The 17,264-nt window shown below is 36.7% G+C and overlaps 1 protein-coding gene across 2 annotated transcripts in view; it reads right to left on the reverse strand.

The window, feature by feature from the left end:
• Positions 1 to 17,264, reverse strand: part of LOC144198896 (CUB and sushi domain-containing protein 3-like) — a 161,106-nt gene that overhangs the window by 77,238 nt on the left and 66,604 nt on the right. For both annotated transcript variants that reach the window (XM_077720109.1, XM_077720107.1), the window contains exons 32-38: positions 12,850 to 12,963; positions 12,660 to 12,755; positions 12,105 to 12,308; positions 7,775 to 7,899; positions 7,564 to 7,660; positions 6,503 to 6,607; positions 203 to 321 (exon numbers count right to left, since the gene is read on the reverse strand). In XM_077720109.1, the coding sequence (XP_077576235.1) occupies positions 203 to 321; positions 6,503 to 6,607; positions 7,564 to 7,660; positions 7,775 to 7,899; positions 12,105 to 12,308; positions 12,660 to 12,755; positions 12,850 to 12,963 (860 nt within the window). The remainder of the gene's footprint in view (positions 1 to 202; positions 322 to 6,502; positions 6,608 to 7,563; positions 7,661 to 7,774; positions 7,900 to 12,104; positions 12,309 to 12,659; positions 12,756 to 12,849; positions 12,964 to 17,264) is intronic.

Raw genomic sequence — 17,264 nt, forward strand, 5'->3', positions numbered from 1 at the left:
TGTTCTCTGCTAAATCTTCCCTCCCAAGTGACACCCTCTCCTTCGCCACACACACAGGGAAAATATTTGTAGTATTGTGGACTTAAAGCAGAATAGCTCCAGGTTATTTCATGAAATCGTCACTCTATACAGATAGATACAATACCCTTATCATAGACAGCTGAGTTGAACTGCTTTACTGGCACAGAATATTTTCACCTACCTGGAGCGAGAAGCCTTGATCACACTGGAAGGAAATCATGTCGCCAACAGTGTAACGGTCTCCCACTTTGTAGCCATTCGTGGGGGGCTGCGGTTCGGGGCACGAATCCAAACCTATTGCTTAGAAAAGAGTCACAACACACGCGTGTAGACAGCAATTATTCTTCTGCATGGTTTAGTACACAACACCTGCTTAGCACACTTGGAAAATATTAGGTTTAGAAATCCAATTCCTGGCAAGGAATTCAATTTTAAAAAACTAATGTTTTAATGTGTAACTACACAGTGCTTTACCTAAATGTTTTTTTAATTACATAATTTAGTGTAATCGTCGCCCTCATCATATTGTTGAAAAAAGTTGGTCAACTAGTGGATCTAATTGCAACAATTTTCCAACTGTGGTGTAAAGCTATCAGAGTGAAATTATAAAACAATCTCGGAAGGATTACTTGGCACACGTATGGAGCTCCACTGGAATAAAGTGATTACATAATTACTTGCCAGAAGAGCCCTGCTACTCAGCGTAAATGGATTAAAAGTGATGGGGGATCCCAAGTTCACACAAATGCAGCCTGTTTTACATTTCATGTTTCAGAGAAAATAAGAGGGTATATGTTTGATTCGGGAAATAAATGACATTAAATTTGACGTTTGCTCTATTAAATACAAAAACAAAAAAATTGTACACCAAGAACACAAAACTCATAATACTGTTATGAGCATACAGCAACAGTTTGGCACTACAGTAATGTGTACATCCTTTAATAACTTTCACACTTGGCACCCTGCATGTGCGGTTTGTAAAGTGAACTTCTGTGGCAATGTAGCTACAACACCTGCCCATCCGTAAAAAAAAAAAAAAAACTCCACATAAACCAGCAGTATACTAAAATATAAGCTCACGTTCAATTTAGTTTTCCAAAAGTTGTCTTTAAAACACTATGGAGATGAGGTGATTACTGTAATTATAGGAGCTATTGTGACCTCTTCAGAGAATGTTTATTCGCAGGAGTGGTGTCCCTAACGAGGATACACAAGCATCCACTGGTAGCTTGAGAGACTATGTAGAAGGCTAAAGTTTTGGGAGATGGTCAACCCGCACTTGTGTCCAAGGTTATATATGTAGTACTCTGGCAATGGCATTTGGCCTACAAAAATATTAATTAAAACATTTTTTAAACTAAATAAGGTAATGAATTTAGTATAGACATATACATACATAGGTACATATGTATGTATATCTATGTATGTATATATATATATATATATATATATATATATATATATATATATATATATATATATATATATATATATATATATATATATATATATATATATATATATATATATATATATATATATATATATATATATATATATATATATATATATATATATATATATATATATATATATATATATATATATATATATATATATATATATATATATATATATATGCATATATATATAAACATATGCATATTAAAGGCCGCGCAAGTTTGACCTCAAAAGACATGAACATTTAACAACCTCGGTGCCAAAAGGAAGAAGAGTTTCTAGACAATTTGGGATTAAATGATGAAATATTTAGAAGCTGTATTAATAATGAAACAAAGGCAACCCAAAAAATACCTGTTTTCTACTCTCTAACTCTCTCTACTCTCTAACAACAACTAAGCATTCAAACGCATATAAATTGGGTTTGCAAAAAGTGTGAAAAGTGGGCTTAGTAAACTTTCCACATTCGAGAGCCAGAGGCCATGTAGTAACCCTAAAGTTACAGATGTACAGCATTACATTTTGGCCCAATCCAATCCGTGAAGTGAAACCTCTAAGAATGGTGAGGTGGACATGTTAACCACTCCACTGTGCCGCTGGGAAAGAGTTTATTTGGGAACAAAACAGCATGCTTTAGGAAGCACAAAATTGTGTTGCCAATGATGGTGGCCAAAGTGAGGTGGGATGGGCTTCAGCACCCCAGGCCACCCTTGTGTGGATAGCAGTAGTGAAAATGAATGAAAGAATGATGGGAAAAATGAAACAGGTAACAGGTGAGCAGTAACAGAATCACTGGGTTCTGTTCATAGACCCAATTGAAGCAATGAATTGCACATTTTGTTTATAAGTGGCATCTGCACATTAAGCAGATAAGAACATTAAACAGTTTGCTGTGAGGGGTTTTGGACACCATTACATATAAATACTGTGTTGGTTTTGATCAAATGTGGCATGACAAAACTCAAAAAGAATAAATGAGATCAAATGAAAGCATTTTCATAGCGGCAATGCTTATAAGGAAAAAAAAGTCATATTTTTAATTGTAAAGTTTAAAAATTGTATTAAAAAATAAAGGACTGTGTGAAATAGTACTAAAAAAACTCAGGGATTTGTGTGGGCTTTTGTGAGTGTGAAAATGATTTGGTAATGTATCATCATGTCAGAGTCACAAGTCCTGCTTCTTGTGGAAAGGGCTGACAATACGCGCCAGCCTTAGAAGCAAAACTGCTGTGTATACTTTGTGCAAAGAGAAGGTCTGAGTAAGCAACAAAGCCATTGAAATTTAATGAGCAAATGCAAGAAAATATGTGCGCTACCTCATATAATGAATTCAACTTTTTAGCATAGCTTGACTATTCTTGTATTTTTTATTTTCAAACCACTACTACTACCATCAATTTTACAACTACTATTACTACTACTGCATCTCCTACTTTTATTTTGAATGCTTGTACCAGTAATAACTCAAAGTGCCAATTATCAGTCAAAACTGGCGACATTCTGTATTTGTGCTGAGTGGCCAGTAGCTGGTGAGCTGTAAGTAATGCAGTACAGTATTATAAATGGGTCTGTCTCTAATGTTACATAGCATCATCTCATAAATCATTTTTAACTAAAATGTGGATAGGGACAAACACTGCAGGATGAATCAAGCTGAAAAAATACTCTTGTTTTTTCCTACATCATATACTCTGTAGAGAAACAAACATCCCATATGGAGTATTTGATGTTTTGTTAGTGAAGGTTGTTCTGTTGCCCCTTTGGTTCGGTGAGCCATCTGTGGATCCCAGCTTGCTCTGTTTTATAGACATTTCTGTCATTGTTTCTATAGGTGGGTTTTACAGGGGGTGCCGGCCAGAAAGCATTGACAGTAAACCAGAGTGTTCTGTATAGTGAATGGTCTACCGACACCAGTTTGCCGAGGGCTTGTTGAAGAGTCATCTAAATGTACTATATGCCTACAAAAGTCTCCTGTTCCATACATTTCCGGTCAAACTTTCATGGATGTGGAAAAATTAGACACTGCGGTCCCAGCCAGCCAAAAAAGAGAGGGCAAAAATGAAGGTGACATTAGGGAAAAGAAAAGAACACAGGCACCAGATCTGCAGCTTGTCGGGGCACTGGGACTAAACCGTGGAGTATGACAGTTCTATATTGAAACGTCCAAGATAGAAAAGAAAGAAAGAACTCTCTACAGCCTTTCATTTCGCCTCACAGCCTAAAACTGATAAGTCCACAGCCTTCCGCCTGATTTCGACATCCTGGCTGGGAACCCATACATTACCTCTAGATAAAAAGTGCTTCGGTATAACTGACATGGCATTCATTCTAAAATGGCAGCGAATATAACCTGCCCGTTCCTGTGCTTAAACATTATTTTCTTTATTATAGTTCAACCATTTTTAACCATGAGATCATGTACAAAATTCATGAATAATTATATATTGATGATTCTTACAGAATTAACCTAAAAAATAATACATAGAATTATGTACTAAAAGGAAAAATAAAAAGAAACTATTTACAAAGGTGTTTTATACTGCTATACAGTATAAATAGCCACAATTTGCTTGGATCGTTTTTTGACATACTCTTGATGAGTTTCATTTTAGAGTAATATTATTTTCAGGGTTTAATGTTGGAATTTCCTTTTAATTTCAATCTTTTGTGCTGCATTAAACAAGGTGTGGCTGCTATTTTGGCCTGTACTGTGTTTCAAAGCGTTCAGACTCCTGAATATGTCTGGGGTGTAGTACAAATATCTAACTAACTGTGTGTCTTGGGTCATCCAATAACAACAGTAGTGATAATAATAATATCAAAGTGAAAGCAGCAGATGGAAGCATTTCATAAATCATGCAGAGAGTAAAATAATTTTAGAAAGATTATTCAAGGCCCCTTGCAAATAAAGTCTGCTGCCAAAATAGTGTATGACTTTAGATGTCGTGCTGGCATTCCCGCAGTGTGACATGTAGCACAACAGAGTCTATGTCAAGCATGGCACTGTCTTCTTTGCTGCTGTCCCTCCCTACACACTCATTTGGCACTATGATTCCACGTTTGCTGCCAACTTCAGAGTGAAACCTTTGATGTGAACATGTGAGCTTTTTCCTTTTTCCACAAACGTGAGATAACCATTGCGTGAAATAAAGTACCTGGATTGAGAATATAATTGTCTAAGTGGTGGCTAATGATAGTGGAGGCGGTGAGTGCAAAATAAGAAATAACCAGGGACCATTTCAAATGTTTTACATAAGTGGAGGGCATTGTGGAATTGAAGCACAGTGTGACTGTGGAGAAGTGAAATTATTGTTAGCAGTGAGAACAAGATTCCAGGCAGCTAGCCAGACGGCACGGAAATATACTGTGACAAGATTGATTTTATGTATTTGAGGCAATTGATTGTTTGTTACACTTGTGTCTTGTTCTATTTTGTTATGGTTAAGATCTAATTATTTTCTGTCCATCTTAAATCATGCTCCTTTTAAACAAACACAATATAATGTTGCTTGTGGTATGTAGTGTTTTTATTTTTTTCCATTGGAAAGTTGTGAGTGTGCCCCAAGACATGTCTTTACCATTCATAGCGCATACATTTTTTTTCCACAGAATAATCTATTTTATTACAGGTGAGTATTTGTGGTAGCTGTCGTCATGCTTTGACTTGACCCAAGTCTAAGAAATAAGCGGGTGGAGTTGTAAAGATGAACCAAGTTAGGTCAGTTCTGGGAAGAATTTGATCAGTTAAAATCCTCTATAAGTGGTGCTATGTGCTGTGCTTTGATACAATTTTACTGCTTCAGCAACTTAACGCCATATAATCTGACAATTCGGTGGCCCTATTGAGGCAGGGAGGTGTGTAAGCAGAAGAAAAGGCTTCAACCTACTCATGGATTAATATCTGTAAGGTCTCTCTAAATCAAACGTTATTCATTTGACTTGCAGAACCAAACTACAATTCTTGCATGAAAACAAACTAAATTGCATAACTGGAAATTAGTGAATCACCAACAGTTGAAAATTTAAGTAGTACAGCACAAGGACTTTGAACATTAGTTTACATCAGTAATCCGGCATGAAATAAATCAAGAGCACTATTCATCTAAAATTAAAGGTTTGGAATTCAGACCTAGACAAAAAGTAGTGATTGACAAAGGACATTTTTGAAGTCTATAATTTGGTACATTCTCAGCAAATTGGAATAGTACTGCAAGCAGAAATGTGTTTTCAGACCACAGTTCCATAATAAAATAAAGGATCTGAAAGCTGTAACCTGAAAATTTACCAATGAGAGGAGGTAGTTCATCACATAAAGAAAAATGCCTACACTTGCCACCTCAAATCTTCGAAAGCTTAGCCAAGAGTTTAATTTACACAGTGCCTACTGACGTTTATTGAGCTGAATAATGTGAACCCTCTGTGCGGAACCAATGCCGCCCTTCCAGATGTGCTCTGATGCATACACTGAATGAAGCCATGTTTACTTTAGACTGCCAAATTCTACCCCTACTCCCCAGGCAATTACGAGCCAATTGTTTTATCAGTAGTAGATGCAATATTTCTTCACCAGTGCACCAATATAAATTTAGACTGGTCAATGAATGTAACATGTTGTCTAACATCACCATATAGATACCCATCCCCAACATTGGTAACTTAACCACACTCTATTAAGGCACTATTATCCTAAGATAATTCTGACACCATTGTGAACAGACATGCAACGACTATAGCACCATTGTGTCAGAAGCAAAATAGTATTAGACAATGGATTTTGGACTGCTTAATTAGAGTCAGAAGAGCAGATGAACTAACTGCTTCCGCTTGCGGGTTTCAGGGTACAATTTTAGATTTATATGAACTTAAAAATAAATAATAAATAAATAAATCCCCACAATAAAACCCTGTGATGTAGTGAAGCTGCGAAAGTTGAAGCGCGAAATGGCGAGGTATTACTGTATAGCAGTAGACAAACAATACAACAGACTACACACAGATAAGCCATTTCTCCTCATACCTGTGAACTCCAAATGGAAGCCAGCAGAGGACACACTGATGTCAGATTGAAAGGTCAGGTAGAGGTTGTTTGAAGTGCTGTTCAGTAGTTGGGGAATTGTCGTGCCTGTAGAATAGAGGTTGAAGTACATAATCACAAGATCTGTATTGTCTTTCAATATTTAATATTTCCACCAACACTATTGCACCATTGCAACTCGAACAATTTCAAATGATTAATATGTCCATTTCAATGACATCAGCACCAAGAGTGGACGTTTGTCAGTAGAAAAATGTGTGGAAAATGTGTTTCATAATAGGCACATTTAAAAGTTGTTCCCGTGCGGTTGGATGAACATGTACTTTCAGGGCAAAATGTGACAATTTCTGTTTAACTTTGTCCCTCTCTCTCTGTAATATTCTTATGTCCTCTGTTTCTCTCTGGGGCCTCGTTGCATGCAGTCACGACCACATTCAGGAAATTAAGGCAGGAATGGGGCATACTAAACCTTATTTTGCAAATATGACAGGTCATCGTCAAATTCTAAGCCGGCCTCAATGCTGGATGTTGCGAGTTAGCAACATCTGCAAATATACGGTTTTAACTGGGTTCGAAAATGGGTGGTATGATTCTGCCTTCCCACACCATGAAACGAGATTAATCCCCTAAGTATTGTAATTTTGTTTCCCATATACATGTGATATATCCTTAGTTCAAATCCTTCACAATTATGAATAATTACTAAATTACATTTATACTGCTTGATGAAATTCTTTGATAATTTCTAAATTTCATTTTGCATTTACAATTCTGACAGGTTTACTTCAGACTGTGGTCTATGATCTGTTGATATAATGTGAGGATAGAGCACCAAAGGCATTAGTTGGAGCTCTGGGCTTTGCACACAGGGGAGGATTTTGTAGGGGTGATGTGTATAATCTATATCTAGTCTTACACCATGCTCTAATACAGCATATCAAATGTCATTTGATCCATCACCGCATTTGTGCTGCTCCCATGAACTTGTGATCTCTGACTTGCCATTCCAGATGCCATATGACATTCACTTGAATTAGTTTTACCTGAGTAGCTTCCAAGTCTCGGAGCATTTCCATCAACTCCGTCAAAAAAATCCAGTGAATCCCAATTGTGTTCTGTTGCAAAGGTCACAACTTGAATCTAATAAAAAGGCAAAACGTACACAGGTTTGCGATACACTCAATAGAAACATGAATTCTACACAAAGTCTAGTTAATTGAAACATGAATATGAAATAGGGCAATGGTAGTTTACTTGGATGCCAGCTCCCTCTGGAACAACTATTTTCCAGGCACAGTTCAGATAGTTTGCATATGGATCTGGGTATCCAGGAGAAAGTATAGTGCCTTTGCGGCCCGTCAGCACACCTCCACAGGGAACTGAAAATATTGATACAGAAAGTGATAGACTCATTTGAGGGAGGAGGGAAATTAATTATAAATATGACTACAAATTGTGTCAAAAGCACGGCTCTAGGGCCACAATAGCTTGTGAATGGGTCTGATCCATTATTTGGCCGCCTTAGTTAATTCTTAAATAAAAGTTTTAGATTGTAAATTCAAGATACAAACTACTCTAAGGGCTTGTATTTGACTGTCTATTTGTAGAAGGTTAAAACATTGCATGTTTCAGGGGCAAGGCAAGCTGACTTCAGATAAAACACTGCTGTGTCACCTTTACCCTGTGAAAATGATTACCTCCTGTGGCTGAACACAGGAGATTGCAAAAACAAGTCAACAGTTTTAGTTCAAACACTTTTGTAATATACAGCACTTTCTTGGTGAAAGTTCGGACTTGTTTCTATGGAGTGATAATAATACCGAGGTAGTCAAATTGTGGCTATGTACAGTATTCATCTCTCCATTCTGCTTATCCTCACAAGGGTCACAAGGGTGCTGGAGCCTATCCCGGGCAACGATGGGCGACGAGGACAAGGAGAGGAACAACCATTGACACTCACACTCATACCTAGGGACAATTTATTGTGTTCAACCAGCCTACCAGGCATTTTTTTGGGAAGTGGGAGGACAACGGCGACCCCAAACAATATGCACGTGGACACGGGGAGGATCTTGGAAATGTGAGGCGGATCACCGTACCCAATGAAAAAAGATGATCAGTTTCAGTATTTATATGAAATGAATATTGTACTTGTGTATATGTGTTGTGGCTGTTATTTATAGCTTATTAGAGCACATATCTACTCGTTTCAAATGAAAGAGTTTGACACATCTGCTAAAAACCAACACTTATTGACTTAATGATCATCCGTAAAATGTATCCATTTAATACCAGATGATAAAGACTCAACAGACAATAAACTAGCTAGAGCTGAGGAAATCTGTCTTTCATTTTGGAGAGTTTGAGAGTAGAATTTTACACCCGTTCCCACATAATTTAATACCAAGAAGGGTTTATATGGCACCACAAAACTGTGTCTTGCAGCATGCATAAACAGTTCAGCTTTAAGTGAAATGTTATCCCCTGCTGGGAGCATAAATCAACGCTGAATATGTCTTCACAGCACAGTGTTTCTCCTAGTGCGTCAAATAAAATAATTACGAACCGTTTTAAATATTCTACTGGTTTTCATGATCATGCTTTTTACTATTAAGTCATTATGCTTGCTGGATTGTCAAATTTGGCCCAATAAGACCAATTACATAAGTGCCTCCAGTATCTATTAGGTATTACAAGATGAGACAACTATTAATTGTAGATAAAATTAACACTCAGCCATTTTTTTCTTCGGCGTCTGAACATACTTAAATGTGTTACATATTATTTTCCATTACCCCCAATAGCTATAGGTTGAATATATGTAAGGATACATATATGGTATGTATTTTGGGTCTGTACCTAGAGTACTGTTTAGGAACAGGTAAAATGTATGTTTCAAGATTTCGAAAACGCATCTAACCTGAGTCCAAAATCTTACCAGGAAACTGCAGATGTATCCCAAAGAAAGACTTGCAATTTCACTTTGATTTAACTGCTCCTTTGAGGCCCCTGAGCTGTCACTTCACATAATTTGTAACGCAAGATTAGAAATCATGAGACTCATAAAAGTATGAGAGCTCCCTACCCATCTCAATCTGTGACAAACTCATAATTCAGAGTTACTGCACGTAGACTAGCATAGAGGCTTCATATGATGAAACATTGTTTGAACTGTCTTAGGTGTTTTCAAAGTGAATTTTAATTATTTCAATCAAAAAAGGATATTTAGATTCGTCTGCTGCGAATTAATGAATGATTTAAGTTCCCTTTGGTTTATTTATTATTGCAAAAATAGAAAATGTATGCCACCTTCTATAACTACATTGTAGAATGAGTGTGGCTGGATATGTAAGCAATCAAAGTACGTAATACCTAAATTATCATACATTGTATATTTCTGAGAATGCAAATTCCTACACTTATTTTAGTTGCACTATCTCAAGGCTCTAAATTTTCATCATTAAAAGGACAATTTCCCCTTCATAATCTCAGAGGCAATGTAACAATTCAATAAAAATACTTAAATGTGAAAAAGGAATAATGTATGGAAAAAGAAACATGAGGAATGTTGCCTTCATTTTTGGATAAATGTGCATACAAACATTTTTTAAATAGCCTTCACTATTCAAATTAGAGCAACAAAACAAAATGTTAAGATGCACCAGTTGGGACTGCTAAATTGTTTACGCAAGTGTCACTGTGAATTCCATGGTGCTGGCTTGCTGAAAATGAATCAGAGCATGCTGCACATTTATGCATGTCTTAGCACCCACAATATAAATGATTTATTATTTGTTTATGCTCTGCTACCTAAGCATTTAAGATGAGCCAAGAATTTAAAAAAACTAAAGTTTTATTTAGTAAAAATATCCTTGTTAATTTCAAGTAACTGAGAACTGAGATAAGCAGTTAGTACTTAGAATGATTCCGAATTAATTCCCGAGTAGTGTAGTAAATGCAATAGTTTAAAGAGTCTGGTGAAGATATTTTGCAATGCTTTAAAAGTTAAAATGTGGACTGTAGAATTTCTTAAGTGTTTCGCTACAATAGAATAGTCTAATGTTCACAATAAAATCAACAGTACAAAAATGGAAGTGTTCAATCCCTGGTGGTTCCAACCTTTCCGAGTGGAGTTTGTACGATCTCTTTGCGCCTCCACGGATTTTCTCCAGGTACTCTGGTTTCCTCCCACATCCCAAAAACATGCATCGTTGGCTGCTCGAACATTCTAAATTGTCCTTAGGTGTGAGAGGGAATGGTTTGTTGTCTCATTGTACCCTGCAATTGGCCAGAAACCAATTCAAGATGTCCCCCGCCTTCTATCCAAAGTTGGCTGAGATAAGCAGAATGGAAAATGAATGACTAAACAATGGAAGTGTGTGTGCTTTTCAAACCAGCACATTTTTTTTTGTTGTTGTTTTTGTTCAAAAAAACAAACAATTTTCAAGCGATGAATTAAGTATTAAATGACAACAACACATTAAACTACTATAATGTCAATTCACTAGACTAGTGTTTCCTAACCTTTTTTGAGCTGCGCCACACTTTTTGCATTGAAAAAATGTCAATCTCCCTCAAAGTTTTATAAGCAGGAATGACATACATCTCCAAAATGATTCTAAAATCAAATTTTCAACACTGACCAAATGTCACCAAAAGTTAACGTCTGCGGACCCTGAACAGCTCCCGGTTCAATTGATGCAAAAATAAGTAATGCAATGTTTTTACAAGCATAATTTTAAATTCTGGGTTTCATCACATGTATCACAACAATCAGTATAAAAAAAAAATTAAAATGTTTTTGAGCAGTTCCAAAGTTCTAGACTATGCGATATTGTCCCATGAGATATATAACCTGTGATATTCTCATAATGATAATGATCCAAATGTGAAACAATTTATTGAAAGTTTGACCTTCAGCTAATTATGGAAACATTAAGAATGGATCTGCTTATTGCACTGCTTCTCTTATGTAGCTGTGAAATCTGAAAATCCCTGGCTCAAGGTCTACCTCGCTCAATTAGGAAATTTCATAGGCTGACACGCAGTGACTTTTCATCCACGTGTTCACCATTAAGTTTCAGTGTCCTTGTCAAACAGAGTGTAAGTCCTGCTGAATATCCTATGTTTTGTTAAAACAAAGGATATGCTGAGACAGCTTGTATATGCATGGTATGACTAGGTCATGCCAAAAAGTGAAGATTCCTTTGTGAGTTTTGGTAAAGATAAGAAAATAATAATAATAAAAAATGAAATCATGAATATTAAAATTAAGCAATCCTTAGATAAAATAAACATTCACATACACAAGTTATAGATAGATTGCCAATCAAATTATGCTATAAAAGCCACAAGTCACTTTATTATATTAATCTACATATACTGTATAAATTAGTAAAAAATACTCAAATTAGGTTAAGGGTGACCTCACTTTTCATTTTTTAAATGTACTTGTGCTTTAAAATATAACCCATACTATTTCCAGCCCCAAAAAAACAATCAATGTTTTGATACAGGTGAAAGGCCTTTTATATGCTGTGTGACTGTGGAGACAAAATACAGAGTGGAAGAAGAGCCGACTTACCAACACATGTGGGCACAGTGCCGTTCCACTGGGCCAGTGCATTGGGCACAGCCTCACACTTGATGGCACTGGCGCCATGTAGCGTATACCCTGGATTGCATTCAAAGAGGACAACCATACTCGTGCCAAAGTCGTTCCCTAAACGCTTCCCAAAACGTGGCTCCGGGACCGAGCTACACTGAGAGGCGCTTGTCCTGGGGACGGCTAGGAAGGAGATGAAAGCAGGAGTAGACAAATATAGCAATTGGAGAGGAGGGGGTAGGCATGATTGACACAGAGACAATGGGGGATGAGTCAGAAAGACAAAGAAGGCAGAGGGGAATGGTTAGAACATCACGAGATGCCACGCGTGTTATGCATTATTGTTTTCTGGTGTGCCTGGATAAGTAATTTGATAGCATGGGATTTATCTTATGTTTTCTGCCCATTCAGAAAAGGTGCCAAGTTAAAGTAAACTTTACAAAAAAATATATCTAGCAATATTATTTATTGCACTGTGAGGGTCAAGTAGGACACATTAACATTTTAAAAACAGTTATTGAGAAGAAGCCATACCTTGGTAAACAAAATGAAATCCTTTTGCTGTGTCGGTTCCATTTGCGGTAAACTTAAGTGTTACCTTGTTTCCTGAGCTCAAAGGGAGTGTTTCCCCTGTAATTAGGAAGCATATAAGACATTGCAAAAACTATGAAGCAGTGAAATATACAACTGCTCAAGAACACCATATGGCATTGTGTATTTGTACCTGAATGGGATCCATAGATCGATGAGAGAAGTGAAGCATCCGTGGAAGAACCATCATAGATATCCACATTATCACTGGGCAATGTATGAAACACCACAAACTGGCCAAATAACACTGAAAGCAAAGGGAATGAAGAATATATTCAATTAAAAAATACACTGAAAATGTGTTGTCCAACCTCTGCACGGGAAACATTGATTTACTATATGTCACATGGAATTATTTGAATTGCATGCCAAAGAAAACTAAGCGTATAGTCATAAAGGTAGTGAGTGCTCTGGCTACCTTTGAATACATGCTCTGACATTCGTCCAAGATATATGCCCACTAGGGGTTGAAAAACCTTCTCCTCCAAAGCCCCGTAACGTACGTACAGAAAAATCAAAGGAGGCATGGGTTAAGCCTGACATTCTAACATTTTATTAAATCAAACCAACAAAAAGGAACCCATGAAGCAAATATTCTCTTGATAATTCATGGCCAAGTCGTTCAGACCGATGATTTTAGTAAGATCACAAATTCAAAAAATGTTGCTGCGTCTCGATTTTCATAAAGAATTCATCTTTGCTTTTCATCTTAGTGCATCAGCTAACCTTTTTTATACCACAAACGTTACCAGACTTGCGCCATTCACGGAAATAGAGAACATGACTCAAAAGTAGACCAGTTAGTTAGTACATACAGTAGACAGAGAGCAGAAAATGAAGAAACGTGATTTATTTTCTTCTGGCTTGAATTGTCATCATTTATCAGGATGTTATTAATAGGTGCCGTATTTAACACTTTTTAAGTTATTATGAATTAATAGAAGGCAGTCGTTATCTAGGGCACACCCACACAACCTTTTCAACCCCGAAAGTTTTCATGCTGTGCAACCCAAATATTTTTAGACAATTAACAGTAGGCTGTAGGGGGAAAATGTGCTAAAGGGGGCTTTAGAAGTAGTTGCAACACCTCTGATATATGTCACTAAAACTACATATGAACAACCACAGGTACTCCAAAGTTAAATCAAACACAAATATCCACATGGACGGATGATATATACCGGACATAGTACATTAACCTAGAGCAGCTCAACTCAACCCTATTTCTATATCTGATAGGAGTGGGAGTGCCGAGGGCTTGGCCAGAATCTGAATAGAAGATAGATTTACCCAGAGGGATGGCTCAGCGCAGAGGCATTAGCATACGGTACAATCTTGAACACACTCCCTACCATTCACAGCTACTACACACTCTCAGAAGAGCAATGTCGCTCATATCTACAGCTAATCTAAAGCCAGCCATGCGTGTCTCCAATCTGCTCCTCTGCCGTAATCACGTCCACATATTAAGTCAATAAATCATTGTAAATTTGTTGCCTAATTTATGCAGGGCTGTGACAAATCTTTTGTCCTCTGGGCCTCGTCATGGTTATAGAGTGCAATGCAGTTGGAAAATGAAAAACATTTCCACGCTTGCATCTTCACTTGGATTTATCCCAAAGCAGTTAAGTCTCTCCAATTGCATTTACACACCTAGCTGGGTGTCAAATCTTGATATTTATGCATCGCTGAAACTCTCACCGATATCCCATCAGAGTTTGGATTTGGCAATCATGTGGAATTTTAGGTTGACCTTATTCTTATAATCAATCTGTCTTGAGAGTAATCATTTTTAAAAATAGGAAGAAAAAAATTGATTGCAACTCAATTAGTGTTTGTTTCTGAAAACATTCTGGACCACGTAGGAGTGAGGAATGTTTCACTTATATTATTAAAGAAAGACAGAAGCTAGTGCAGAAATGCAAAACTGCCAATTATATAATGACATAAGGAAAATAATCTATCACTCCTTGCTCTCACAAAGGTCATGGGGGTGCTGGAGTCTATCCAGCCAACTGTCTATCCAAACTGCGGGCAGTAGGCGGGGACACTCAGAATTGGTTGTCGGGCAATCGCAGGGCAAACTGAGACAAACAATACTAATACCTAGGAATAAACTTTAATTGTTATACTATATTAGAAAGTGTTATCATTAAAACCATATTTAAAAATACTTATTCCGACTCATAACAACATTTATTGGACATAGTATTAGATTCAGGTATGTAGTATAAATGTAATGTATGTTCTATAGGTTCCACATATATATTAGTAGTTTGTGAAGTGTTTCTTATTGTAAGCATGTTTCATAAGCATGAACAAAATATATTATACATGAAGGGCAAAAGTAGAACAAAATGGGTGCTGTGGAAATGTGTGCATTCTGCATCTGATTTTCTAAGCAATTCATTATGCATTCATTTCTTGGACTGCACCTGGTTTCTTTCAACACTCAGTCTGTGAAAAGCTACTATTTCATATTCCCTAAAAAAATGTAACTCAAGAAATGACAAAATGTTTTTAATTTAAAATATTCCAATATGTTGTGGATTTACCTGTCGTTTCATGTCATCATTCATGTCTCTAAGTGACTGCCTAAATATAGGAATGGTGCATAGGTGGGGTTTATCCCTAAAATAAATGCTGGTGCAAGAATACTGAATATTATAATTACTATATGCCTTCATGTTCATGTGATAAACACCAATGCATCTGCTGAGAAAACACAATTCATGTGTAGAGTACACATCCCTGAAAATTACATCATCTTCAAATCTTTAAGCAGCTCTGTCAGGTTTGCATCTCATAGTATTAGATATGGTGGAAAGTTAAAGAGCAACCTTTCACATACAATGCTACAAAAAAAGTAAACAATAGTTTAAAAAGTAGAAGAAATTACTTTAGTTCTACCTTTAGTGCAATTCAACAGAGAGCCATTGAGGTGAAATAAAGACCAGGAAGGAAAAGGAAATCAACGTTTAAGATTGATTCTATTTCAGTGCTATAAACATTCACTGCACTTTCAGATTTTATTTTAATTACTCTATTACAATACCAATTAAGGGGGAAAAAAGAGGGATGTCCTTACAAACAACAAAAGCGTATATTGCAGATGGGCTGATCAAAGTACGACAGGAAAGAGAAATGTCATCGTGTTATAAAAGCTCTTTCCATTTCTATTCTTGTTCTCACATCCATTTGATCGTCTTCCTAAAGAGCAGGGGAAAATCATCCCCTAGATCACACGTGTTTTCTGAATTTTCATTCGCTTTAGGGCATTGTTGATGGATTAACTGAAAGCTTGTGTATACCACTGAGGCGGAAAATTACGTAAATGCTAATCATACAGCTTGTGAACAGCCTGTAAGAGTGAACATCTCAGCCCAAGTAAATTTGAAAGACGAAGAATGTGTTTTGTTCTGCCCTAGAAAGTAAACTTCTATATAGCTCCTGAAGCGCAGCCAATTTGAACTGATGTGACCTGTTCATAAAGTTTAAATCGGATAAAAAGTGTCCATCAAAGAATTTACTGTGCAATTTTTATTTTCAGCAAAGCATAATGTGGCTTGTGCTTAAATATACCACTTTTTGTAATACATTTATTTTAATAAATTACGATAAACGATTGGCTGACCACCAATTAAGGGTGTCACTGGCCCGCAGTCAGCTAAGATAGGCTCCAGCACCCCCCGCAACCCTAATTATGATGAAACGGTTCAGAAAATGAGATGAGATGAGAACTTAAGAGGCACGAAGAAACTGAACTTAAAAGGTTCCTGCACACAAGAATGTCAAGGGAATTAAGCACACAATTCTAGAGGTAGGTGCTGGTAAATGGTTAAAATGACTTGCTGTAAAGAGATGACATCTTGAGAATACTAATATTCATTTGGTATTTGTCAACCTAAGCTGCAAATTATTCAAAAAAATGCAGAATAAAAGAATGTGCAATCAATAAGGTTGACTCACACACCTAAGGTATAACAAGCATTGATTCGTCCCATGATTCAGTGGGGTTGAGTTAGTTTTTTCCCCCAACGACACAGGTCTTACATTAAAGAGGCTGGAAAAGCTTGTAAGAATCAATCAAAATGCAGCTTTAATATTTTTCATGGCAAACTATGGTACCGAATACCTGATGCAATAGTGGTATGCATCTCAAAACAGAAGGGAAAAAAGGCAGCTTTAATATTTCTCATGGCAAACTATGATACCGCATATCTGATGCAATAGTGGTATGTATCTCAAAACAGAGAAAATGATGTGGCAGCACAAGTAAGGCATTAAATAGCAAGACAGAAACGAAGCTAAATGTTTTTTTTTTTTTTTTTAAAGAAGAGGCAGCACATGTTAGCCCTTCTTGCAATGAAGTTCAGAAAGATGCACCTGTCATCTTTTCTGTATGGCATCATAAGCCTTCCGTGATTATGGACTCTGACATGAAACAGAGGCTCATTTGCCAAAACCAAAGCAAGCAGAGAGGCATATAATTTTAATGGCCCATTATCACAGCAAACTTCCATCAGTATATTTGACAGAGGGTTAGTG

This window comes from Stigmatopora nigra, chromosome 7, assembly GCF_051989575.1.
Source record: "Stigmatopora nigra isolate UIUO_SnigA chromosome 7, RoL_Snig_1.1, whole genome shotgun sequence".
Classification (NCBI taxonomy): Eukaryota; Metazoa; Chordata; class Actinopteri; order Syngnathiformes; family Syngnathidae; genus Stigmatopora; species Stigmatopora nigra.